The sequence below is a fragment of the Macaca nemestrina genome, chromosome 8 (assembly GCF_043159975.1).
Source record: "Macaca nemestrina isolate mMacNem1 chromosome 8, mMacNem.hap1, whole genome shotgun sequence".
Taxonomy (NCBI): domain Eukaryota; kingdom Metazoa; phylum Chordata; class Mammalia; order Primates; family Cercopithecidae; genus Macaca; species Macaca nemestrina.
The window spans coordinates 21,905,998-21,933,473 of record NC_092132.1 but is presented as its reverse complement, the minus strand read 5'-3'; the positions used below and the strand labels follow the sequence as shown (position 1 = coordinate 21,933,473).

Here is a 27,476-nt window from a genome sequence, read left to right as displayed (position 1 = left end):
GCCAAAACAATTATTTCATCAAACAAATTTTACTCTAATTAGGGCTTTTTGCCCTGAACCAAAGATATTCCAGTTCCATGAATTTAGCCAAACTACCTGATCCACTAAAATTGATTTCTTGAGTTTAAAATGGGTTTCATGCCACCTCATTAGACTAAAAACAAAACCAAAAAACCGTATGTACAGACTGCTTTAGAAATTACACCAACACATAGAAATTCATAAATGACTCAGAATTGATAAAAAAAACTTTATAGCAAGCAATCAGAAACAGAACTACGATTATGAATGAAGGCTTTGTATAGACTATTAAGTGAGGCCATAAATCACGACCTAAGTTATAGTCACAAAAGGTCTCTTTAGATACTCAAATACCTGAGAACTGATCCTACATCAGCCAACCTTGTTAGCTGTACTCATACGTATCACAGGTATCATCTTCAAATAATAAAAGCATGAATAGGTACATATTAAATTTTTTTTTTTTTTTTGAGATGGAGTCTCGCTTTGTTGCCCAGGCTAAAGTACAGTCGCACGATCTCAGCTCACTGCAACTTCTGCCTCCTGGGTTCAAGCAATTCTTCTGCCTCAGCCTCCCGAGTAGCTGGGACCTCAGGTGCATGCCACCATGCCCAGGTAATTTTTTTTTTTTTTTTTTTTTTTTAGTAGAGATGGTGTTTCATCATATTGGCCCGGCTGGTCTCAAACTCCTGACCTCGTGATTCGTCTGCCTCGGTCTCCCAAAGTGCTGGGATTACAGGTGTGAATCACTGTGCCTGGCCACGTATTTTTTTTTTTTTTTGAGACTGAGTTTCGCTCTTGTTTCCCAGGCTGAAATGCTCCCGAGTTCAAGTGATTCTCCCGCCTCAGCCTCTCGAGTAGCTGGGATTACAGGCATGCGCCACCAGCTAATTTTGTATTTTTAGGAGTGATGGGGTTTCTCCATGTTGGTCAGGCTGGTCTCGAACTCCTGACCTCAGGTGATTCACCTGCCTCGGCCTCCCAAAGTGCTGGGATTACAGGCGTGAGCCACCGGCACCCAGTCACATATTAATTTTTTATTTAGTAATACTCACTTGTGATCATTTATTTTCAAATAAACTACATGTTATGGCCCTGGAACCTTGATGACCAGTCAAAAATACAGTTCAAAAATTAAATGCAAATCCTAAATTACTGCTTTAAAACTATTTTGAATTAGTGTTCAACCATTTTGTATTACCTTGTAAAATGCCTGCCATTACCAAGTTGCTCCGTTATTTCCACATTCTTCTCAAAACTAGAATCTGAAGAATTCTGTGCATCTTTTCTCAAAGCTCTTAAAGCACGTGTCCGGTGGTAGGTTCCAACTTCCTTAACTGATGACCCATCCTTTAAGAAAAATTAAGAAAGCCATCTAAGTTTTTCTTTACAAAACTCCCAATTTAAATTCCTCCAAAGAGTATTCTCTGATTACAAGTTAGTAACAACTGCTTTTTGTGCAGAATCATTTTGTATCTCCCCAAGAAACTACAAGTTAGTATCTAGAATAACTATTTCATGATAAACAAGTATCAGCAATGTCTATGAAGCAGCTAATAAAATTTACTGGTTTATAGTTCATAACAAGTAGTTCATAACCACTTTATAAAAAGTAGTCTTGACAGTAAAGTTTTCCACCACTGATAAAAAGTTGTAATAGTTTATTATAGTAGGTACTCATTTATTTTAAGGCTATGGAAGTTAGAAAGACCTAAGAAAGATACATACTCACCAAAATACTGCCACCTAACCACCAGCAGCAATCTCAAAATAACTGGTCCATCAGAATTATAATTTTGGCTTGAACAATGAAAAAGAGTTATTACTATATATTTTGCCCAGTTTAACCCAGATAATGCAACAGCTGAATTAAAAAACTGTTTAGGGGCTGGGCACGGTGGCTCATGCCTGTAATCCCAGCATTTTGGGAGACCTAGGCAGGTGGATTGCTTTGAGCTCACAAGTAACAGAACAACATGGGCAACGTAGCAAAACCCCATCTCTACTAAAATTGCAAAAAAATTAGCCAGGCATGGTGGTGCACACCTGTGGTCCCAGTTACTTGGCAGACTGAAGTGGGAGGATGATTTGAGCCTGGGAGGTGGAGGCTGCAGTGACCCGTGATCGAGCCATTGCACTCCAGCCTGGGCAACAACCCTGCCTCAAAACAAAACAAAACAAAACGAAACAAAACAAAACTGTTTAAGTATGTTAATCTGTTGTAAAAACCATACAGCTCTATGTAACTTCATTTTAGTACAATAAATAGACTAGAAACTAATGGGCTGCTTTATGATCTAGAGATTCTGTCATAAAGTATTGCAAAGCTCATACACCGCTCTGAAATCACATAGAGTATTTTCACATTGTAAGTCAAAGGTATCTAAAATACAAACAACAAACAAAACAAACAAAAAAAGATAGGGCCAGGCGTGGTTGCTCATGCCTGTAATCCCAGCACTTTGGGAGGTCGAGGTGGGCGGATCACTTGAGGTCAGGATAAGAGACTAGCCTGGCCATGGCCAACATTGTGAAACCAAGTCTCTACTAAAATACAAAAATGAGCTGGGCATGGTGGCGTGTGCATGTAGTCCCAGCTACTTGGGAGGCTAAGGCAGGAGAATTGCTTGAACCCAGGAGACGGAGGTTGCAGTAAGTAGAGATTGTGCCACTGCACTCCAGCCTGGGCGACAGAGCAAGACTCTGTCATAAACAAACAAACAAATCAAAGACAGAAGTCAAAGTCAAAGGTCCTAACAACTCTATAATTCTATGCCCTACTACTCTGAAAACTGATCAGTTTAGAAAAACAGGCAATGCTTTAGGAAAAAAACACCAAACATTTGAGTCCCTGGATCACATCCCAGACTGGCTTTACTCTATTGTTGAATGTTGTTTTATCTGGGCATTTATTTTTGATTTGAGCAAAATATTTGGTTGGTTCACAATAAAAAGGATATTTATGCCACAATAATCTGTGTAAAAATTAGATAGGTACTTCAAAAATAGTAAATGATGTGTATGATTTGTCACCATCTTTATCAGTGTACCTATATTTGAGGATGTTTGAAAAACGAATACTTACACCTTGGGTGGTGTATTATTTTTAAGACAAATATTTACATCTTAGATCAGTGTAGTGTAATGTACGACTTTTTTTTTTTCCATTTTCCAAGGAAAACTTCCAAGGAATATTTCCAATTTCCTAGGAATATTTAAAGGGAATCTACTTCCAAATTATCAACTTTCATGTCCTTTTTCTTAAAACTGATCAGCCTGAAAAGGCACAAGGCATCCCATTCATTTGCCTTTCTCCATTTTAAAAAAGAAAGTTCTAAAACCACAATGAGATACCAGCTCACACCAGTTAGAATGGTGATCATTAAGTCAGGAAACAACAGATACTGGAGAGGATGTGGAGAAATAGGCACACTTTTATACTGTTGGTGGGAGTATAAATTAGTTCAACCATTGTGGAAGACAGTGTGGCGATTTCTCAAGGATCTAAAACCAAAAATAGCATTTGACCCAGCAATCCCATTACTGGGTATATACCCAAAGGATTATAAATCATTCTACTATAAAAACACATGCACTCACATGTTTACTGCAGCACTATTCACAATAACAAAGACTTGGAACCAACCCAAGTGCACATCAATGATAGACTGGATAAAGACAATGTGGTACATATATACCATGGAAATGCTATGCCGCTATAAAAAGGATGAGTTCATGTCCTTTACAGGACATGGATGAAGCTGGAAGTCATTATTCTCATCAAACTAACACAGGAACAGAAAACCAAACACTGCATGTTCTCACTCGTAAGTGGGAGTTGAACAATGAGAACACATGGACACAGGGAGGGGAACACCACACACTGGGGCCTTTTGGGGACTGGGGGGCATGAGGAAGGACAGCATTAGGAGAAATACCTAATGTAAATGATGGGTTGATGGGTGCAGCAAACCACCATGGCACATATATACCTATGTAACAGAACTGCACGTTCTGCACATGTATCCCAGAACTTAAATTTAACTTATAATTTTAAAAATAAATAAAATTAAATCTAAATAAATAAATAAAAAAAGAAAGTTCTATCTCTCACCCATTCTGAATGTCACTATTGTAGACACTTCAAGGTATTAACAACTTTCACAAAGCCAAAGAAAAACACTGGTGTAGGTGTTAAGAAATTGAATGAATAGTCTGGGCGTGGTGGCTCATTCCTGTAATCCCAGCACTTTGGGAGGTTGAGGCGGGCGGATCACCAGGTCAAGAGATAGAGACCATTTTGGCTAACATGGTGAAACCCCATCTGCACAAAAAATACAAAAATTAGCTGGGTGTGGCAGCGCGCGCCTGTAGTCCCAGCTACTTGGGAGGCTGAGGCAGGAGAATTGCTCGAACCTGGGAGGCAGAGGTTGCAGTGAGCTGAGATCACGCCACTGCACTGCAGCCTCGTGATAGAGCGAGACTCCATCTCAAAAAAAAGAAAAAAAAAATTGAATGACTAAAGAAAGGCAACAAATACCTTCCCTTATTAGGTGGTTTTCAATTCTCTGCTTTCAATAAAATTGAAAGGAGACCTAATAAAGCTAAAAGAACATTAAAAATCATTTTTGGCAAGTGATTTTTGATGCATAACAAAAACAAAACTGAGTGGCACTGCTAAGCATAACTCCTTTCATTACTGTCTACTTACTTATATGAACAATACTTACATTTATAAAAACAATGGAACTGATACACAAAAACACAGTCTTGATTTTTTGCTTGTTTGTTTTGCTTTAGAAGCTTTTAATGCTTAGACTGAAAAAGATCACAGGGTAGGTTTTTCATAGTCATTGATCCATCTCTGACAAGGCAAGAATTTTCCCTTCACCCTGGTCACAGGTAGAAGTCCAGACTCTCTCCTAGCAATGTCTTCAGAATGGAGGGGCTACCTTTGCAGTGCAGTGTCTCCCCATCCCAGAGGCAAGAAAGCAAGAAGAGTATGTAATGAGCACCCAATTGCCAGGCCCATGCCAGGCATTTTCAAGAGAGCACTGTCTTTAGCAATAACTACGATACATCCACAGATATATGAACTAATTGGGTGGGTAAGGGAACTTCAACCATGTGAGAGCTAATAAAATCTTACTTTTCTTGCTCACAAAATTGGAATGATACAGAGATTAGTGAAATAATTTTTAAAATCTTACTTTCTATGTTTTATCATTTCAAATCCAAGTAGATAATATGTTCTTGTTGTTTTGATTGACAGAGCATTAATTCTAACAACTCCACCCACAAACGTTTTATTTCTTGGCACTCAGAAGCCCTCTAAGGCTCAGAAATTTTTCTTAAACTGATTTCATGTCCTATTCAAGTGTCGTCTACAACCTGCATAACCAGTACTTTGTACGATTTGTTTATACTTTAATTGCATATAAAAGTTTTTAAAGAAATACGTAGTATTTTTATTTAGGTACCTCCAAACTTGAATTCACCTGTGTAAAACATTTTTAAAGGATACAATTCTCTTTTGAGTACCATTACAGCTACGCAGAGGTTTTCACTGGTTCTATTTTTTTACTGTTATTGATAAGCATGCTAATACTGACTGTCTTACATATAGTTGGCATTTCAAATAAACGGCTTGTATGGAAAAAAATTTCACATCAACATAAAATGCAGCGGGTTAAGTGGACTGAAAATGCAAATTAAAGGAGAGAAAAAAAGAATCAAGGTAAACTTTGTCTGCTAAGAGTTTGCTCATGTTCTTATTTTTAAATGTTCCACAACATATCAACTAACTGGTTTTTAGAATGCAGTGGATACACGTAAAGTCTGACATAATAGTTTTATTCTTTTTAATGTCAACATCAAAAGATGACAGAAATTACATCCTTTGAAATAAATAAAAGAGGGGGAAGTTGAGATGATAACTTAAAACTGTATGAGAGAATAAAGAACTAAAAACCAATTTAGGAACTCTTAGGAGAAAACAGCATTGGATTTGGCAATGATTTCTTAGATGACACCAAAAGCACAGACAACAAAACAAAAGTATGTTAAGTTAGACCTCATCAAAATGAGCACCCTTTATGCACAAAGAACACTATCAATGGAGTGAAAAGGCAACTTACAGAATAGGAAAAAAATTTGCAAATCATATGCTGATAAGGTATATAGGGTTTTATATATATATACACACACACATATATATATATATCTCCAGAATATTTAAAGAACTCCTTTGCAAAACAAGCAAACAATTAAAAAATAAGCAAAAGATGTGACTAGAGATTTCTCCAAAGATAAACAAATAGCCAATAAACACATGAAAAGATGCTCAACATCACTAGTCATTAGAGAAACGCAAATCAAAACCACATTGAGATAACACTTCATATACATTAGGATGGCTATTCACACACACACCAAAAAAGGAGAAAATAACAATTGCTGGTGAGGATGCAGAGAAACTGCAATCCTTGTGTGTTGCTGGTGATAATGTAAAATAGTAAGGCAATTCCTCAAAAAGTTAAACACAGAATTTCTGTATGATTCAGCAATTCCACTTTTGGGCATATAGCCAAAGAAGCAAATGCAGGGACTTGCACAAATATTTGTACACTCATGTTCATAGCAGCATTATTCACAATTCCCAAAAGGGGAAGCAACCCAAGTGTCCATTGACAGATGAACAGACCAACGAAACGTGGTCCATACAATGGAATATCATTCCTTTTTTTAAAAAAAGGAAATTTTAACACATGCTACAATATGGATGAACTCTGAAGATACACCAAGTGAAATAAGCAAGTCATAAAAGACAAGGCTGGGTGCGGTGGCTCACACCTGTAATCCCAGCACTTTGGGAGGCCAAGGCGGGCGGATCACGAGGTCAGGAGATCGAGACCATCCTTGCTGACACAGTGAAACCCCGTCTCTACTAAAAACACAAAAATTTAGCCGGGCGCGGTGGTGGGCGCCTCCCAGCTACGTGGGAGGCTGAGGCAGGAGAATGGCGTGAACCCAAGAGGCGGAGGTTGCAGTGAGCATAGATTGCACCACTGCACTCCAGCCTGGGCAACAGAGCGAGACTCCATATCAAAAAAAAAAAAAAAAAGACAAATATGATTACTCTAGGAATATGAGATTCACAGAACAGTCACATTCAGAGACAGAAAGTAGAATAGTGGTTGTCAGGGACTAGAAGGAGACAGGAACTGGGAGTACAGAGTTTCAGTACTCTGAATGGGTACAGAGTTTCAGTTCTGGAAGATGAAAAAGTTCTGGAGCTGGATGGTGCTGACGGTTGCAGAACAATGTGAATGTACTTAACGAACTATATACTTAAAAATGGTTAAAATGGTCAATTTTATGTTATGTATATTTTGGTACATTAAAAAAGAAAATAAATGCTACCACATTCCTGAGGATAAAAAAAGATTTTGTTTCCTTACAAAACAAGAAAAGGGGTGGGTGGGGATAATACTAGGAAAAAACATTTCCTAAGAAACTTGGAAGACAATCTTGTAAGTGATATAAGAGAATCTTTGATTTGCATAGTGAATGCCTTGTCATTCTCTCCAAATAAGCACTAGGCAGCAAGAAAGACTCAACAATGTGGGGAAAAAAAATGTTTTGGGGGAGTCCCCTATATAGAGTATACACTAAAAAAATTTTAACTGTATCTTTCAAAAACAGTTCTAACAAAAGCAATATAAAAATAAAAGCAATACATGCCCATTATAACTGGAAAAATGAAAATGTCACCCTTAATTTCAGCCATCCACAGACAACCTCTTTTAATCTCTTGGTGCAAAAACCAATTTTTTTTCTATGCAAACATATTTACATGATTTAAAACCTGAGATAATACTATATATGTTTTATAAGTTTTTTCTGGCAATATCAACATTTTTTCATGTCATTAAATATTACTCTAAAAATTTAATGAATAGTATTTCAGCCATTACATGAATCTATTTAACAAATTGCTGAATGTATTATATTTAGGTTGCCTGCAGTTTTTTCTGATGTTATAAACATCTCTACATGAATTATCTTGCATATGTCTTATTTCCTAAGGAAGACTAGCATAGGTATTAAATTGAAGTCATCTAATCTCCAAGAGGTAAGTTCAACACTGTTAACAGTAATTAACACTGGATGACAGAGATGGGGACTTTCACTTTCTATTTTTCACATTTTCACATGCACTACCAGAAAAAAATTCCTAAAAAGTAAAAAACAGAGAAGACAAACTTAATCTGAAATTTTAACCTAGAGATGTAGTATTCTCATCTATTCTTTGGCTAAAATCTACTTAAATATTGAAAGCACTGATAGTTCTTTAAAAGTGAAGTTTTAAGAGAGGAAATGTTAGTATTTTGTTAAATTTTAAGTCTCTCATGACCTTGCAGAATCAGTAAATTAGCATAGAGAAAAAGCAGCAAGAGAACGACAAAAAAGAAGTTTTCATAAAGTAGACACAGTTGCAAAATAAAAATATTCCACGTTATTTTTCACAGAAGACCAAGCTTATTCAAGCTTTAAATTCATTTTTTTAAAAGTATGTTTGGGGGTGGAGGGGGTCAGTTGTCTGAGTCAATTCAAATATCAACAAATGAGGTTTAAATAGGATGTACTCAACACAAATTTAGGGCTCCTTGAAAACTTAAACAGCAGTATATTCTAATACTCAATGATATACATGTTATAACACTATACTTGTGATATCCTTTCTTAGCTTTGTCTTTAAACATGAGTTTACATCACCTCACCACCTACTCTGTAAACTCCAATTTAGTTTCTGCCTCTACAGCTCTTTCAGTACATTCACAACTATCTCCCAATAGCCAAATCCAATAGGCTTTTCTCAACCTCACTGACTTCTACAGAATTGATCACTTCTTTATTTATTTTCAGAGATACAGTCTTGCTCCGTCACCCAGGTTGGAGTACAGTGGCACAATCATGGCTTACTGCAGCCTCAACTTCCTGAGCTCAAGAGATCCTCTTGCCTCCGCCTCCCCAGTAGCAGCTGAGGCTACAGGCATGTGCCACCACGCCTGGCTAATGATTACGTATTTTATTATTTTGAGACGAGTCTTGCTCTGTCGCCCAGGCTGGGGTGCAGTGAGTGCAGCGGCACGATCTCAGCTCACTGCAATCTCTGCCTCCTGGGTTCAAGTGATTCTCTCCCTCAGCCTCCTGAGTAGCTGGGACTACAGGCAGGCGCCACCACACCCAGCTAGTTTTTGTAGAGACAGGGTTTCGCCACATTACCCAGGGTGGTCTTGAACTCCTGGGTTCAAGTTATCCACCTGCCTTGGCCTCCTAAACTGCTGGGATTACAGGTGTGAGCCACTGTGCTCAGCCAATTTTTATTTTTTTTATTTTAGAGATGGGGGAGGGGGTCTCACTATGTTGCTCAGGCTGGTCTCGAACTTCTGGCTTCAGGTGATCCTCCCACCTTGGCCTCCCAAAGTGCTGGGATTAGAAATGAGAGCCACTGTGCCTGGCCTCTACTTTCTTAACATGCTTCGATCCCTTGGTTTACATAATACTCTTGGTTCCATGATTCAACTTCTCACCTTTAAAATATAGGCACTGCTTCAGACCTCCTTAATTCTTTTCGTGCTTTGCTGTTTTCTTTTTCTTTTTTGTTGAGATGGAGTCTCGTCCTGTCACCCAGGCTGAAGTGCAGTGGAACCATCTTGGCTCACTGCAAGCTCCGCCTCCCGGGTTCATGCCATTCTCCTGCCTCAGCCTCCCAAACAGCTGGGATTACAGGCGCCCGCCACCACAATAGCTGGGATTACACCACGCCCGGCCTGTGCTTTGCTGTTTTCTGTTCATCCTCAAAGATAACCAGTCCCAACCTCTTAGCAATTCTGGCATAAAACTCCCAATGGTCGGCTGGGCATGGTGGCTCATGCCTGTAATCCCAGCACTTTGGGAGGCCGAGGCAGGCGGATCATGAGGTCAGGAGATCAAGACCATCCTGGCTAACACGGTGAAAACTCAGTCTCTACTAAAAATACAAAAAATTAGCCGGGCGTGGTGGCAGGCGTCTGTAGTCCCAGCTACTCAGGAGGCTGAGGCGGGAGAATGGCATGAACCTGGGAGACGGAGCTTGCAGTGAGCCGAGACTGTATTACTGCAGTCCAGCCTGGGCAACACAGCTAGACTCCATCACCAAAAAAAAAAAAACCTCCCAATGGTCTACTGCTCACTTCTTTAGCTGGAAACAACACTGTCTTCCCTCCCTGTGTTCGACTCTCAGAGATCCTGCGCTGTGTTTCTTGACATTTTTCTCCATTCCTACTAATATCACCTTAATTTAAACTCTAGTTTTCTCTGTTTTGGTATATGTGGTAACAATGCATTAATTAAGAACCCAAACTCTAGAGATAGAGTGCCTAGGATTTGATTCTTGGCACATCACTTAGAGATGTGTAATCTTGTGCAAGTTACATAAGGTGTCTTAGTATCCATATACTAAGGATATCAATATACTAAGTATCCTTAGTATCTAGTCTCCATATACTAAGGATCTAGTAATCTAGAATACTTAGTATATGGATACTAGATACTAAGAATCTTGTAATGAGGATAACAATAGTTCATAAACAGGAGAAATATATGTGTCTATCAAGTATTATGCCTGGCACATAGCAACTGCTATGTAAGTGGTAGCTATTATCATTATAATCTTTTTTTTTTTTAAGACAGAGTCTCGCTCTCTTGCCCAGGCTGGAGTGCAATGGTGCAACCTCGGCTCACTGTAACCTCCGCCTCCAGGGTTCAAGCAATTCTCCTGCCTCATCCTCCCACGTAGCTTGGCTTACAGGTGTGCAACGCCATGCCCGGCTAATTTTTGTATTTTTAGTAGAGACGGGATTTCACCATGTTGGCCAGGCTGGTCTCGAACTCCTGATCTCAGGTGATCTGCTCACCTTGGCCTCCCAAACAAAGTGCTAGGATTACAAGCATGACCCACCCGCCCAGCCTACCATTACAATCTTTTAACTGGTCTTCCTTAACTCTAGATTTTTTAACTATAATTCATCCTAAACACTGTCTCATCAGATCCCTCTTCTGGCTCTTCACTGTCTCCCAAACAAAGCTATAACTTCTAAACCTAAAATCAAGGGCCCTGTCTTGCTTATGACTGAATACAGAACTGACATGTCACCCAACTCCAGGGAGCACCACTCACTGCCACACCCAAAAGCTCCCTATCTATGCTTTGTGATACTTCATTAAGCTGTATACTTTTCATTTTTCTGTATTGTGTTATGCTTTAAGTTTTTAAAATCTCCTATATGTTACAAATATTCATGTTGAGTTTTGAGTATCTTTCCAAACTTTAAAATAAACATACAATGTTTAAAATAGTACCTTCTACATACTGAAGAATGTTTTATTTTACCTAACACATGGAAAAATAAAAATGTAGGTAAACAACCCAAAAGTAGGCCAGGCGCAGGGGCTCATGCCTGTAATCCCAGCACTTTGGGAGGCCGAGGCAGGTGGACCACCTGAGGTCAGGAGTTTGATACCAGCCTGGCCAACATGGCGAAACCCTGTCTCTACTAAAAATACAAAAATTAGCTGGGTGTGGCGGCAGGCGCCTGTAATTGGGAGGCGCTTACAGCTACTCTGGAGGCTGAGGCAGAAGAATTGCCTGAATCCACGAGGCAGAGGTTACAGTGAGCCGAGATTGCGCCATTGCATTCCAGCCTGGGTGACAAAAGCAAAACACAGTCTCAAAAGGGAAAAAAAAAGAAATACCAAAAGTAATGTACGATCATCATCGATTAACAAAAATCACCCTACTATATATCCTTAAGTGACTCTTCAACATGAGAAACAACCCTAAATTTACAGAAACCAAAAAACCTTAGACCTTAGAAAACAAAGAAAGTACAGAAATAGACAATGGCTAATCTGATTCTGGAAGAAAAAGAAACTACAGAAAAGATATCCAAAGTCATAAAGTTGGTAGGATGAAAATAAAAGTTTTAAAAAAACAACAAAAAACAAACTTAGAACACCACCACCACAATATTCAGGGAACCTATATAAGTCAGGAAAAAACAAAAACACAAATCCATAAGCCCAGCTGAATGACATTATACTCAAAATGTAAAAACAGAATGTAGTTAATAAATAGGTGACTATAGGTAACTTCAGAACTTGAAAATAATGTCAGCCTGATCAGAGGTAATGAAAGGAGAAGTTCTGAAAAGAAAGGTCAGCCTGAGATTAGGAAAAATTCAAGTTAATGAATTAACATGAATAAATGTAACCAACCATAAAAGTAACCTAGTCTAAGAAATGCTCTGTCAATAAATATATGGCTGAGGAAACTAAGAAATATCCAAATATAATCAGGGTGATCAGGGAATGAAGTCTCTGAAATGCATGGTTGATATAAACAGCAAGGTGAAATCCAACCAAATGTATTGAATGTAAAGTCCCCAAATCAGAAAATATTCCAATTACAGAGACATGTTTCATTTTTGGTACTGATGGGCTTGTCAGTATGAATATATTACCCCTAAAGACCATTGATTTATTTTAATCAAATCCCATGCTAAGTAACACTGAAATTATAATTTGGTGTACACAGACACCTTGACGTATAAAAGGAAGGAGTACTTTGTCTCAAAAATGTATAATGCCTGCTGGGAACTGTGGTGGGGGTTGGGGGGAATCCTTTCTACCCTACAACATCCAGCTGAGTGCATTCTAATTGCTCAACCACCATATACCACAAATATGGGATTTATGGCAAATAATCTCTGTATATTGCTGTTAGGTCTCCTCTGCTAGACTTCCGTCTCTTTAGAGTAACAACAATCAACAACAAATATTTAATATACACTTACTTCCTCCTAGGTTCTGTTCTAGGTGCTGGGATAACACTGCCAAACAAAAAGTCAAAATCCAAGTCCCCGTGCAGTTACATTCTGATTCGGGAAGAGAGAAAAATACTTAAAAATACAAAAGTATAGATTATGTTGGAAGGTGATAAGTGTTAGGAGAATATAAAGCAGAATAAAGAGGCATGTCAGGTGAGTGGTTTGTAATTTTAAATATGGTGCTTACGGTAAGCATCATTGCAAAGGTGAAATTTTAGCAAAGACTTGAGGTAGACAGACTCCTAAATTTGAATCATAGTCACACAGCTTACTATAAGGTGAATTTGGGCAAGTTATTTAAGTCTCTGTGCATCGGTTTTCTCATATAAAAAAAAAATCTTATCTACCATGTAAGGTTATAAGGACTGAGTTATTTATTTGTACAATTTCTGGACCACATTAAAGTACAACTCCTGAGGTTTTGTTTTTTGGTTTAAAATAACGTAAAAAAAAAAAAAAAAAAAGTTAAAAGAATTGGTCATGCAGATATCCAAGGGAAGAGTACTTCCAGGAGAGGTATACCAAATGGAAAGGCCCTGGTATTTAAGGAGTAGCTATGCCTGTGTGGCTGGAAAAGAGTGGGTTTTGTAAAGGGGTAGAAAAAGATGTCATTATAAAGGAGGCAGGGATGCTTAGGGCTGCTCCCAAACTTACAGACTTTCACTTAAATAGGGAGTCTCAAGAAGGTTTTGAGTGATCAACTGTTTTGACTTTTAATTTAAAAGATTCACGGCATTTGCTGGGCGCAGTGGCTCACGCCTGTAATCCCAGCACTTTGGGAGGCCAAGGTGGGCGGATCATTAGGTCAGGAGATTGAGACCACCTTGGCCAACATGGTCAAACCCCATCTCTACTAAAAATACACTAAATTAGCCGGGTGTGTTGGCGGGCCCCTGTAGTCCCAGCTACTCAGGAGGCCGAAGCAGGAGAATGGCGTGAACCTGGGAGGTGGAGCTTACAGTGAGCCGAGATCGAGCCACTGCACTCCAGCCTGGGAGACACAGTGAGACTCTGTCTCAAAAAAAAAAAAAAAAAATTAAAAAGATTCACTGCATTACGAACTGACTATTGGTGGGGCATGGTGGTTCATGTCTTTAATCCCAGCAATTTGGGAAGCTGAAACTGAAGGATTGCTTGAGTCCAGGAGTTCGAGCAACATAGTGAGACTCCATCGCTACAAAAAAACTTAAAAATGAGCTGGGTGTGGTGTCGTGCACCTGTAGTTCCAGCTACTTAGGAGGCTGAGGTGGGAGGATCACTTGATCCCGGGAGGTTGAGGCTGCAGTGAGCCGTGATGGTGCCACTGCACTCTAACCTGGGTGACACAGCAAGACTCTGTCTCAAAAATAAGTAAATAAATACATAAAGAGAACTGATTGTTGAGGGAAGGCGAGGGCATAATATATACATCAAACAGTAGAAAACAGGAAGGAGGCCAATCAAGAATTACAATAATCCAGGAGAGATAGCCAGGTGTGGTGGCTCACACCTGTAATCCCAGCACTTCAGGAGGTCGAGGTGGGCTGATCACCTAAGACCGGGAGTTTGAGATCAGACTGACGCGGTGAAATACTAGCTCTACTAAAAACACAAAAATTAGCTGGGCGTGGTGGTGTGTGCCTGTAATCCCAGCTACTTGGGAGGCTGAGGCAGGAGAATCACTTGAACCCGGGAGGCGGAAATTCCAGCAAGCTGAGATCATGCCACTGCACTCCAGCCTGGGTGACAGAGCAAGATTCTGTCTCAAAATAATAATAATAAATAAGTAAATAATCCAGGAAAGAGATTATGGCTTGAACCAGCATGGCAACACTGGAGGACATATAAAGTGGTCAGACTTGGAATATATTTTGAAAGTAGAGCCAACAGAATTTGCTAATGCACTGGATGTGAGGAGTCAACAATGACCTAAGGTTTTTTTTCCCGAGGAACTGAAAAAAAACAGAGTGGCCATTAACTAAAACTGACGATGGTCTTAATAACTGACAACGACTGAGTCCTAATTATATGCTAACTGTTCAATTAATCTCCTTACATGCTTGATCACATTTAATCCTCACTACCAATGTGGTGGGTATCACCCCAATTAACAAGTGTAGAAACCTGCTGATTACTGGTAAACCTGAGAAGCAGAAACTGAAATTCATAATTAACAGTTTTCTTTTTCTTTTTTTTTTTTTTGAGACGGAGTCTCGCTCTGTCCCCCAGGCTGGAGTGCAGTGGCGCGATCTCGGCTCACTGCAACCTCCTCCTCCTAGGTTCACCCCATTCTCCTGCCTCAGCCTCCCAAGCAGCTGGTACTACAGGGGCCTGCCACCACGCCCGGCTAATTTCTGTATTTTTAGTAGAGACGGGGTTTCACCGTGTTAGCCAGGATGGTCTCAATCTCCTGACCTTGTGATCTGCCCACCTCGGTTTCACTGTGTTAGCCAGGATGGTCTCAATCTCCTGACCTCGTGATCCGCCCGCCTCGGTGTCCCAAAGTGCTGGGATTACAGGCATGAGCCACCGCACCCGGACAACAGTTTTCTTAAGACGCTGTATATCTGGCCAGGCAGGGTGGCTCACATCTGTAATCCCAGCATTTTGGGAGGCTGAGGCGAGTGGATTACCTGAGGTCAGGAGTTCGAGACCAGCCTGGCCAACAGAAACCCTGTCTCTACTAACAATATAAAAATTAGCCCGGCGTGGAGGCATAAGTCTGTAATCCCAGCTACTTGGGAGGCTGAGGCAGGAGAACTGCTTGAACCCGGGAGGTGGAGGTTGCAGTGAGCTGAGATCGCACTAGTGAACTTCAGCCTGGATGAGAGAGCGAGACTCTATCTCCAAGAAAAAAAAAAAAAAAGTCTATGTATTTCACCAGTATTCAATACATCAGTATGTATCATCATGTTCATATGATCTAGTGTTATCCCGGACATAAATAATCAATCAGTATTGAAATAGCTTTTCTGAACACAGGTTAATAAGTCCAGTAACCAACTTCAGTGCAGAAGTGTTTGGCCTCTCCAGGTCTCTGCCAATTCCTGGCACATGATTGAGAAACAAATCCTGAGTCAGGAAATTACTTGTCTTTTCAATTCAGAATCACAATTTCAGAGATTGAAGGGACTAAAGTTTTTAACCCACTCCCCTCAGCAGAGTAGCAACCAGAATGGGATGCCCAGAGAAGATACCGGCAACTAATTTTATATAGTTATCTATATACAAGATCTTAATAGGAGACTTAATCCAAGACCCTGAAATCGTCTGCTGAACTGAAGAGGATTACATTGTCACTTCCACCAGACACTTCCCCTGAGCCTCTCATTCTCACTCCCAAGTTCCCAACCCTCTCTCAGGTCCTATTTTTCCTACTCCATGCCTACCCTCACTCACTTCAACACCTTGAATCCAACTATATTACTTGCTGCTTTAACTAAATTTACTAGCGAGCTTCCTCGACTTCAACCTTCTGTGAATGCTGAAACCCTTCCACCTAGGCCTCTTTTAGCAGCTGGGGTGGGGAGGTGGATGGGAGGAGAGTAACTCTGCTCAGCTTTAACTCTGCCCTGCAAAAACCTTCACTGTACTTCAGACCTAGAAGCAGCACTTCTTTCAAGAGGACCCTCCTCCCTTCCAAACTTCCCCTATAGACACTGTTTGTAACTGCAGCATGACGGAAGAGAAAGGGAACGATTTGGGAGGCAGGCAATCTGAGTTCCAATTTTAGATCTACCCCTTACTGTTTACCTTTTTGAGTCCGTTTCTTCATCTGTCAAAGAGATATCACAACTATGCATTCTCAAAGGGTTATGATGAGGCTTGGAAGGGGGGGTACAGGAAATGTTGGTCCTCATCCCTCCACATTATGCAACCGGGTATTATTCACTGCGATCTTATTACGGAACCCCTCTGGATCGTTAATGGAGGTCAGAGAGCCTGAATTACAACCTGTCCGTCCCTGTGCTCCCTCCCACCCCCCAACGTTTATGGCGCAGACAGAAAGCAGTCAGAGGATGCGTGTTGCCTCCAGGTTGACGCGAACCTAGGGCAGGAGCCTGGGCGATCGATCGGCCAGGGAGGGGGATCTTGGGGGCGGCCGAACAGCTGCCGCTTGGCCCCAGACTGCACTCCGCTGTGGCAGGCTTCGATTTCCTCTTGCGTAAAAGTAGGTGGTGACCAAATGCTTAGTCCTCTCCCGGCCAGCCTCAGCTCTGCGACCCGACCCGCACCTCCGATCCCCAGAGCTTCCATTTTACTCGTCCTCGACCACACTTCGTCCCCGACAACTGTCACCTAGACCGGCGCCGCCCACCCCCAGGCCCCTCCGGGCGCGGGGCTGCGGACAGTCCCCACGGGAACCGCCCAGGGAGCCTGCCTCAGGCCGGTACTCACGCCCGCTTTGGCTGTGGTCGCCACGGGCTGCTTCTGCGCCGCGCCAGCCGAGCGGAGCCGCCTCCGGCCGATCTGCTCCAGACTGAGGAACTCATTGGACAGGTCCAAGGAGTCCGTGGCCGAGGCGGCGGAGTGGTTGTGCAGTTCCAAGCTGCTGCGGAGAACCACCATCTTCTCTCCCTAATGGCCTCGGTGTGCGCGACTGCAGAGGGCTCCAGCTCCAGGCGGCCGCAGCTCTGGCTCTTCCGCGCTCCGAATTCTGGCGCCACAAGCTCCGCGCCAGCGGCCGCAGCGCGCGCGCCCAGGATCCCTCCGCCGCCTGTCCCGCCCACGCCGCCGCCATAGAACAGCAGGCTCGAAACTCTCCTCCCATTTGTAGAGCGAAGGAGGCCGGGCCAACGTGGAGAGGAACACAGGCCGACAGTATAGAGGATGTGAGCAGACAGTCGGCGGACAACGCTGACTTCTTTTTCTTCACATAGTTCCGGCTCGCTGAGCCCGGCGGAAGGAGACGACGGGAGCGGTGCACAGCCCGTTTGGAATTTTGGCGCGTGGACGGCGGCGGGGGAAGGGAGGCCTCCGCGCGCTCTGATTGGCTGGCGGGGCCCGGCGTCTCCTCCCCACCCCTGTTGACACCTGCTTGCTGCTTCCCGCCATCCAGGATTCAAAAGCAAAATGCCCACTCCTTGAATGGAGGGAACTAAAGCACTTGGCCTTTGACAGGTTTTGACTTTGAGACTTAAGAGTTTTTTTTTTTTTTTTTTTTTAATTGAGGGCTTAACGAAAACAAGTTAACTACCAAAAAGAAAGAAAACACAAGGAGCTAAAAGCAACTCAGCAGAGTGCCATCGTTTAGTTAAGGACGCGGGTTCTGCATGCACTCATCTTTGCCATTGAACATCCCACGTAGAAGATCTCGAACAAATTATTCACCTCTCCAGGTTCTAATTTCCTCACAGGAGAATTGCTTGAAGCCGGGAGGCACAGGTTGCAGCCAGCCGAGATCGTGGCACTGCACTCCAGCCTGGACAACAGAGCAAGACTCTGTCTCAAAAAAAAAAAAAAAAAAGACCCCCCCCCCCAAAAAAAAACAAGAAACTGTCTCAAAAAAGAGAGCAGGACTCCCAGTTAAATGTGAAGTTCTGATATACAACAAATACTTTTTAGATGTATTTCGGAATGTATATATACTCGGAAAGTAACTCCGATTATAATACCTAAGGCCCTAAAATACTATTGTTATACCTTGGAGCCATGCTTGCACATAGTAAGTGCTCAATAAGCGTTTGCTATTATCACAGAATACAGAAGATGGCTCCTCTAAGATGGCAGTTACTTGAAATAGATAACACGCTGAATGATCAGAATGTCCGAGGGATCCTAGTGAAATACATGAAAGCTGTTTATTGATTTGGATAACTGCAGTTCATTAAATATTTGTTAAATACATATTGAGACTCTATTATGTGCCAGGCATTATTCTAAGCAGTGGGGATGCAGCAGTGAATAAAAAACACAAAAATGACCTAATGGAACTTAAACTCTAGTGGAAGGAGAAAGACAATAAACTAAATGTAAGTTTTTTGTTTTTTTTTTTTGAGACGGAGTCTCACTCTGTCGCCCAGGCGGGAGTTCAGTGGCCAGATCTCAGCTCACTGCAAGCTCCGCCTCCCGGGTTTACGCCATTCTCCTGCCTCAGCCTCCCGAGTAGCCGGGGCTACAGGCGCCCGCCACCTCGCCCGGCTAGTTTTTTTGTACTTTTTAGTAGAGACGGGGTTTCACCGTGTTCGCCAGGATGGTCTCGATCTCCTGACCTCGTGATCCACCCATCTCGGCCTCCCAAAGTGCTAGGATTACAGGCGCAAGCCTCCGTCCCCAGGAAGACAGATTATTATTCTGTCACTCAAGCTGGAGTGCAGTGTTGCAGCCACGGTTCACTGCAGCCTTGACCTCCAGGGCTCAAGCAATCCTCCCACCTCAGCCTCCCTAGTAGCTGGGACCACAGGTATGTGCCATCACACCTGGCTAATTTGTTTTTAGAGACAGGGTCTCACCCTGTTGCCTAGGCTGGTCTCAAACTCCTGGTCTCAAGCAATCCTCCCACCATGGCCTCCGAAAGCCTGGGATTACAGGTGTGAGCCACTATGCCCAAACAAAATTTTTCTGATTTTTCTTGCACGAATATGTTTCACTTTTACAATAGAAAAAGCTTTAAAATAATTGTTTAACCAACATAAGTGAAAAAGGAAGGAACAATATTTAAAGTAGCACAGTTTAAAAAATTAAAAAGTAGCAGAGTTTACCATTACTTGGTTTTAAAATACTATATACGGCTGGGCATGGTGGCTCACGCCTGTAATCCCAGCACCTTGGGAGGCTGAGGCGGGCAGATCACAAGGTCAAGAGATTGAGACCATCTTGGTCAACATGGTGAAACCCCATCTCTACTAAAAATACAAAAAATTAGCTGGGCGTGGTGGCGCACACCTGTAGCCCAAGTTACTTGGGAGGCTGAGGCAGGAGGATTGCTTGAACCTGGGAGGCAGAGGTTGCAGTGAGCCGAGATGGTGCCACTGCACTCCAGCCTGGCGACAGAGCGAGACTCTGTCAAAAAACAACAACAACAACAACAACAACAACAACAAAAACCACAAGACTATATACTGTATATACCATCTCATTTGATTTGTTTATTCAGGAAATTCTAATTGAGCCCCCATCTTATTCTAAGCATAGTTAGAGGTGCAAGGAGTAAAGCAGTGAACAACACAAACAGAAACCCTAGGTTCACGGAGCTTACATTCTAAGAGGTACTCAGTGGATAAACAAGTAAATAAACAAGGTAACTTCATTATAGCAAGTGGTACAAAGAAAATGAAACAGGGTCACGTGACAGAGAGTGGTTGAAGGGAAAGAAACATACAGTGGACTTGAAAGGTCAATCTGAGGCCAGGCAGGGTGGCTCACGCCTGTAATCCCAGCACTTTGGAAGGCCGAGGTGGGTATCACCTGAGATTGGGATTTCTAGACCAGCCTGGCCAACCTGGAGAAACCCTGTCTCTACCAAAAATACAAAATTAGCCAGGCGTGGTGGCGGGCGCCTGTAATCCCAGCTGCTCAGGAGGCTGAGGCATAAGAATCTCTCGAACCCGGGAGGCAGAGGTTGTGGTGAGCTGAGATTACGTCACTGCACTCCAGCTTGGGCAACAAGAACGAAACTCCATCTCAAAAAGAAGGAAGGAAGGGGGGAGGGAAGGAGGGAAGGAGGGAAGGGGAGGGAGGGAGGGAGGGAGGGAAGGAAGGAAGGAAGGAAGGAAGGAAGGAAGGAAGGAAGGAAGGAAGGAAGGCAGGCAGGCAGGCAGGCAGGAAGGAAGGAAGGGTGGGTCTGAGGTCAGGCATGTGTCACAACTGTAATCCCAGCACTTTGGGAGGGCGAGGCAGGCAGATTGCTTGAGGTCACGAGTTCAAGACTAGCCTGGCCAACATGGCAAAACCTTGTCTCTACTACAAATACAAAAATTAGCCAGGCTTGGTGGCACATGCTTGTAATCCCAGTTACTATGGAGGCTGAGGCAGGAGAACTGCTTGAACCAGCGAGGCAGAGGTTGCAGTGAGCCAAGATTATGGCACTGCACTCCAGCCCTTGCGACGGAGCGGGACTCCGCCTCAAAAATACATAAATAAAAAAGAAAGGTCAGTCTGAGGAGGCGACATTTTAGATGACACATAAAACATGAGAAGGAATCAGCCCTTCAAAAAATTGGCAGAGTTTTCCAGGAATGAGAAGAACAAGTGCAAAGGCCCTGAGGTAGGAAGTCCAAAATAATTGAAAATGCTTCTAGAACTTCAAAGATAGAATTCCCCAGGGAGCTTATTAAACACACTACACAAAGCCAGGTGTGGTGGTGTGGGCCTGTAGTACCAGCTACTTGGGAGGCTGAAGTGGGAGGATCGCTTGAGCCCGGCAGTTCCAAACCAGTCGGGGGAACATAGTGAGACCCAGTCTCAAAAAATAAAAATAGTCCACCCCTGGCCCGCGCCAGCAGGCTGGCGGCCTTATGTTGGGTCATGGGGTCTCCGGCAGCATGGCGGACTACCTGATGAGCGGCGGCACCGGCTATGTCCCCAAGGATGGGCTCACCGCACAGCAGCTCTTCACCAGGGCCCATGGCCTCACCTAGGAGTTCCTGATTCTCCCAGGATTCAGACTTGATAGCTGATGAGGCAGACCTGACCTCAACCCTCACCCGGAAGATCACGCTGAAGACACCGCTGACCTCTTCCCCCATGGACACTGTGACAGAGGACAACATGGCCATCGCCATGGCTCTGATGGGAGGTATTGGTTTCATTCACCACAACTGCACCCCAGAGTTCCAGGCCAACGAGGTGCGGAAGGTCAAGTTTGAACAGGGCTTCATCACGGACCCCGTGGTGCTGAGACCCTCGCACACTGTGGGTGATGTGCTGGAGGCCAAGATGCGGCATGGCTTCTCCAGCATCCCCATCACTGAGACAGGCACCATGGGCAGCAAGCTGGTGGGCATTGTCACCTCCCGAGACATTGACTTTCTTGCTGAGAAGGACCACACCACCCTCCTCAGTGAGGTGATGATGCCAAGGATCAAGCTGGTGGTGGCTCCAGCAGGAGTGACATTGAAAGAGGCAAATGAGATTCTGCAGCATAGCAAGAAAGGGAAGCTGCCTATCGTCAATGATCATGATGAGCTGGTGGCCATCATTGCCTGCACTGACCTGAAGAGGAACCGAGACTACCCTGTGGCCTCCCAGGATTCCCATTGGCAGCTGCTGTGCGGGGCAGCTGTGGGCACCTGTGAGGATGACAAATACCGCCTGGACCTGCTCACCCAGGCGGGCATCAACGTCATAGTCTTGGACTCGTCCCAAGGGAACTCGGTGTTATCAGATTGCCATGGTGCATTACATCAAACAGAAGTACCCCCATCTCCAGGTGATTGGGGGGAACGTGGTGACAGCAGCCCAGGCCAAGAACCTGACTGACGCTGGTGTGGACAGGCTGCGCGTGGGCATGGGCCACGGCTCCCTCTGCATCACCCAGGAAGTGATGGCCTAAGGTTGGCCCCAGGGCACTATTGTGTACAAGGTGGCTGAGCCCAGCGCTTTGGTGTGCTCATCATAGCCGATGGTGGCATCCTGACCACAGGGCACATCAAGGTGCTGGTCCTTGGTGCCTCCACAGTGATGATGGGCTAACTGCTGGCTGCCACCTTGGAGGCCCCCTGTGAGTACTTCTTCTCAGACGGGGTGTGGCTCAAGAAATACTGAGGCACAGGCTCCCTGGATGCCATGGAGAAGAGCAGCAGCAGCCAGAAACGATACTTCAGCAAGGGGGATAAGGTGAAGATCACACAGGGTGTCTTGGGCTCCACCAGGACAAAGGGTCCATTCAGAAGTTCGTGCCCTACCTCATAGCGGGTATGCAGCATGGCTGCCATGATATCAGGGCCCGCAACCTGTCTGTCCTTCAGTCCATGATGTACTCAGGAGAGCTCAAGTTTGAGAAGCGGACCATGTCGGCCCAGATCGAGGGTGGCGTCCACGGCCTGCACTCTTAGGAGAAGCGCTGTACTGAGGACAGCGGTGGAGGCCCAGGTGGTGGAGGGGGCAACCCCCAGTGTCCACCTTTGGGCACAGCCTCCCTCCATCACTGAGTGGTCCACAGATTTGCACTATGGGTTCCCCAGCTCCTTTCCAGGGAGAGAGTGGGGGAAGTTCTGAGGGGTCTGTGGCCCCTCACTGGGCATCCCCTGCAGAGTCAGGACTGCTCCCTGGGCCAGGCTGCTCTGGGAGCCCCCCAGAGCCCAGCCAGCCGGGCTCTCAGGCCCTGCGCCTGCCTCAGGTCTTGCTCCAGCCTGGTCTCCACCCCAGGGGCAGGCAGCCCCTACTGGCTTCTCCTGTAGGGCACCTCCCTGCCCCCAGTCCCCCAGAAAATGGTGCTCTCCTGGCCCTGCCTCTGGCCCACTGCTCCCTCAGTCATGTGGCACTTCTGAGCTCCTGACCTAGGCCAAGGGGAGGTCTCTGTCCCCTTCCTCGACCCTGGGCTACCCTTGGGTCCTGCTCCTCAGGTCACTTCCCTGTCTCTGGCCCCGGGTAGAAGGCTGCCCTGGTCATAGCCGCCTGCCCCTCATTCCTGACTCACCACCGTCCCCAGGTGTACCATTCCTGCCCTCTCCTCAGCTGCAGTTGAAGGCTTTAACTTTGCACGCTTTGGGATCACAGTTGCGTCATTGTGTATTAAATAATCAGAATAAATCAAGCAGGTCTCAATGCCAAGAATAATAATAATAATAATCAAAATCAACATATTACACACAGCTTCAGGTGCCTTCTCTAAAGAGCCTGATTCCATGGGTCTGCGATAAGGCCCGGAAACTTGCTTTCAGGAAGTCTCCGGTGATTCTTATCCACAGAGTGATTTGTGTCATGCTGTTCTGGAATATGGTGAGGAAAGAGTTGATTGCTAGAGAAGTAGCAATACAAGGGTATGCATAGGCCAGATGGCGTGCTTCAAGAGCACAGTAGAGAGGGGTGGTGTTGTTTTGAGAAAGGATCTCACTCTGTCACCCAGGCTGGAGTGTAGTGGCAGGATTTTGGCTCACTGCAACCTCCACCTCCCAGGCTCTAGAGATTCTCCCACCTCAGCCTCCAAGTAGCTGGGAGTAGCTGGGACTACAGGGGCACACCTCTGCTCCCAGCTAATTTTTTGTATTTTTCGTGGAGACGCGGTTTTGCCATGTTGCCCAGGCTGGTCTCGAACTCCTGAGCTCAGGTGATCTGCCCACTTAGGCCTCCCAAAGTGGTGGGATTACAGGCGTGAGCCACTGCGCCCAGCCAGGAGGGTTTTCTTTTTTTTTAAGCATTTGATTTACTTCAGAGACAGGGTCTCCCTGCGTTGCCCAGGCTGCAGTGCAGTGGCTATTCACAGGCGCAATCACAGCTTGCTACAACCTCGAACTCCTGGATTCAACCGATCCTCCCACCTCAGCCTCCTGAGTAGCTGGGACTACAGGCAAGCGCCACCACGCCAGGATGGGAGTGTGGTTTTGATCTATTTGCAAAGAGCAACTGTGAAAGGACAGCAAAGGCAAGAAGTCACATGATTCGCTCTTTGGTGCGAATGATTGGAAGCAGCAAGAACAGATGTAGAATGAAAAACTAGAAGGTTACTGCACTGTCCTGGTGAGAGAAGATGGTGGCCTGGACTAGTAGCAGCGAGCAGAAGCGAAATGGACACAGATGGGGGGGATCTATTTCAGATCACAGCCTACAGAAGATCCTGCCTGCCTTCAGCAGAATGACTTTGTCTAGGTGTGCTGTTGACATAAAGTGACCTTGTGAGGCCATCCACAGGAAGCCACACCAGCAGGAGGCTATTTTAGCTGGTCAGAGCTGAGCAGACTAAAAAGGCAACACGCTTTACAGTGATTATTTTAGACACCCGCTACAATCAGAGGTAACTCTCTTCCCTGGGCTAGACCAATTAGGAGTTATTAACTTTTCTACTTATATTGTATTTATTTTTCAAGATGTAGTATATTCATATGGTTATGTTTTAAGTTACAAAGGAGCATATGGATTAAAAGTCTCCTTCATACGCCCGTTTGCTAGCCATCTTGTCACCCTTCCCATTAACAACCAAAGTTATTCATTTCTTGGGTATCCTTCCAGAGATCATCTATACCAGGCATGTTCATTTCCTGAGGCTGCCGCAACAACTTACCAAAAACTTGGTGGCTTAAAACAACAGAAATTTGTTCTCTGATGGTTCAGGAGGCCAGAAATCCAAAACCAAGGTGTTGGCCATGTTGCTTCCTTCTGGGGGCTCTGCGTATGAAACTATTCCATGCCTGTCTCCCAGCTGCTGGTGTCTGTTGACAACTTTTGGAGTTTCTTGGCTTGTAGGAGTGTAAGTCCACACTCTGCTTTCACCATCATATGTTCTTCTTTCCTGTCTTTTTGTGCTTGTACTCAAATCTCTCCCCACTTTCTTTCTTTTTTTTTTTTTTTTGAAATGGAGTCTCACTTTGTCGCCCAGGCTGGGGTGCAATGGCGTGATCTCAGCTCACTGCAACCTCAGCTTCCTGGGTTCAAGCGATTCTCCTGCCTCAGCCTCCAGAGTAGCTGGGATTACAGGCACCTGCCACCACGCCCGGCTAATTTTTGTATTTTTAGTAGAGACGGGGTTTCACCATCTTGGCCAGGCTGGTCTTGAACTCCTGACCTTATGATCCACCTGCCTTGGCCTCCCAAAGTGTTGGAATTACAGGCATGAGCCACCGCACTCAGCCCCCCCTTTCTCTTATAAGGACATCAGTCATTAAACTATTTAGATCACACCCTAAATCCAGGATGATCTCATTTTGAGATCTTAGTTATATCTGCAAAGATCCTGTTTCCAAATCAGATCACATTGACAGATAAGAGGGGGGTTAGGACTTGAATATATCTTTTTGGAGCCACTATTTAACCTACTACTCTAGGGACTGGCAAACTTTTTCTGTAAATAGCCAGAGAGTAAATATTCTAGGTTTTGTGGATGGTATGATATTTGTAGCAATTACTCAATCCCATAGTAGTGAAAAAGTGGCCACATACAATATAGACACAAATGGGCATGATTGTGTTTCAATAACACTTTATTTACAAAAACTGGTCTCAGGATGTATCTGGCCCAAAGAGGTCATAGTTTTCTTTTTCTTTCTTTCTTTCTTTCTTTTTTTTTTTTTTGAGACACAGTTTCTCTCTTGTTGCCCAGGCTGGAGTGCAATGGTGCGACCTCAGCTCACTGCAACCTCCGCCTCCCAGGCTTCTGCCTCAGCCTCCCGAGTAGCTGGGATTACAGGCAAGCATCATCACGCCTGGCTTATTTTTTTTTTTTTTTCTTTGTATTTTTATAGAGACAGAGTTTCACCATATTGGCCAAACTAGTCTCCAACTCCTGAGCTCAGATGATCTGCCCACCTCGGCCTCCCAAAGTGTGGGATTACAGACATGAACCACCACATCCGGCTAGTTTTCTAACCTCTGATTTATACTATATAAGTAAGTATGAGAGCATGTGTTTGCATGGGTATTCATTTCCACCTTGTTTACACAAATGTAGCATACTGTACACTCTGTTCTGTACTGTGCTGCTTTATCTAAGTCTTAGTGATCTTTCCCTGTGAGTACATAAAGAACTTCCTCCTTTTGTGGACACACCGTATTTTATTTAAGCAGACCTTTCTTGCCGAACATTTGTTTCTGTTCTCTTGCTATTGCATAACTGCTATGAATAAATAGGTTCAAATATCACTTCTACATTGTATCTGTAGAATAAATTTCTAGAACTGCAATGGCTAGGTCAAAAACTATGTACAACAACTAGATGCAATAATATGAATAAATCTTGCAAACAGAATATTAAGCAAAAGGAGCCTGATTTTTAAAATGTATAATTCCTTTCATATTAAGCAGAAACACAGATAAAACTAACTTTTGCTGTTAGAAGTCAGAATATTGATTATTCTTGGGGTTGTCAAACATGAAGGCAGGCGGGGCTCAGTGGCTCATGCCTGTAATCCCAGCACTTTGGAAGGCTGAGGCGGGTGGATCACTTGACGCCAGGAGTTCGAGACCAGCCTGGTCAACATAGTGAAACTGTTTCTACTAAAAATACAAAAATTAGGCCGGGCGCGGTGGCTCAAGCCTGTAATCCCAGCACTTTGGGAGGCCGAGATGGGCGGATCACGAGGTCAGGAGATCGAGACCATCCTGGCTAACACGGTGAAACCCCGTCTCTACTAAAAAATTCAAAAAATTAGCTGGGCGAGGTTGCGGGCGCCTGTAGTCCCAGCTACTCGGGAGGCTGAGGCAGGAGAATGGCGGGAACCCAGGAGGCGGAGCTTGCAGTGAGCTGAGATCTGGCCACTGCACTCCAGCCTACGGGACAGAGCAAAACTCCATCTCAAAAAAAAAAAAAAAAAAAAAAAAAATTAGTTGGGTGTGGTGGCACACGCCTATAATCCCAGCTACCTGGGAGCCTGAAGCAAGAGAATTGCTTGAAACTGGGAGGCAGAGGTTGCAGTGAGCTGAGAAGATTGCCACCACGGCACTCCAGCCTGG

General features: G+C 44.1%; 1 protein-coding gene and 1 pseudogene across 3 annotated transcripts in view; one reads left to right on the top strand and one right to left on the bottom strand.

Moving 5' to 3' along the window:
- LOC105468568 (ATPase family AAA domain containing 2) overlaps positions 1–17,628 on the bottom strand; it is a 99,766-nt gene extending 82,138 nt beyond the window's left edge. For 2 of the 3 annotated variants that reach the window (XM_071067855.1, XM_071067854.1), the window contains exons 1-2: positions 17,331–17,628; positions 1,223–1,371 (exon numbers count right to left, since the gene is read on the bottom strand). In XM_071067855.1, coding sequence (XP_070923956.1) covers positions 1,223–1,371; positions 17,331–17,501 — 320 coding nt within the window. In that variant the 5' untranslated portion in view covers positions 17,502–17,628. The remainder of the gene's footprint in view (positions 1–1,222; positions 1,372–17,330) is intronic. The other variant, XM_071067853.1, reaches the window with a different exon arrangement.
- A 3,509-nt stretch (positions 17,629–21,137) lies between these two features.
- Positions 21,138–22,929, top strand: LOC105468491 (inosine-5'-monophosphate dehydrogenase 1 pseudogene; annotated as a pseudogene).
- The last annotated feature ends 4,547 nt before the right edge of the window (positions 22,930–27,476 follow it).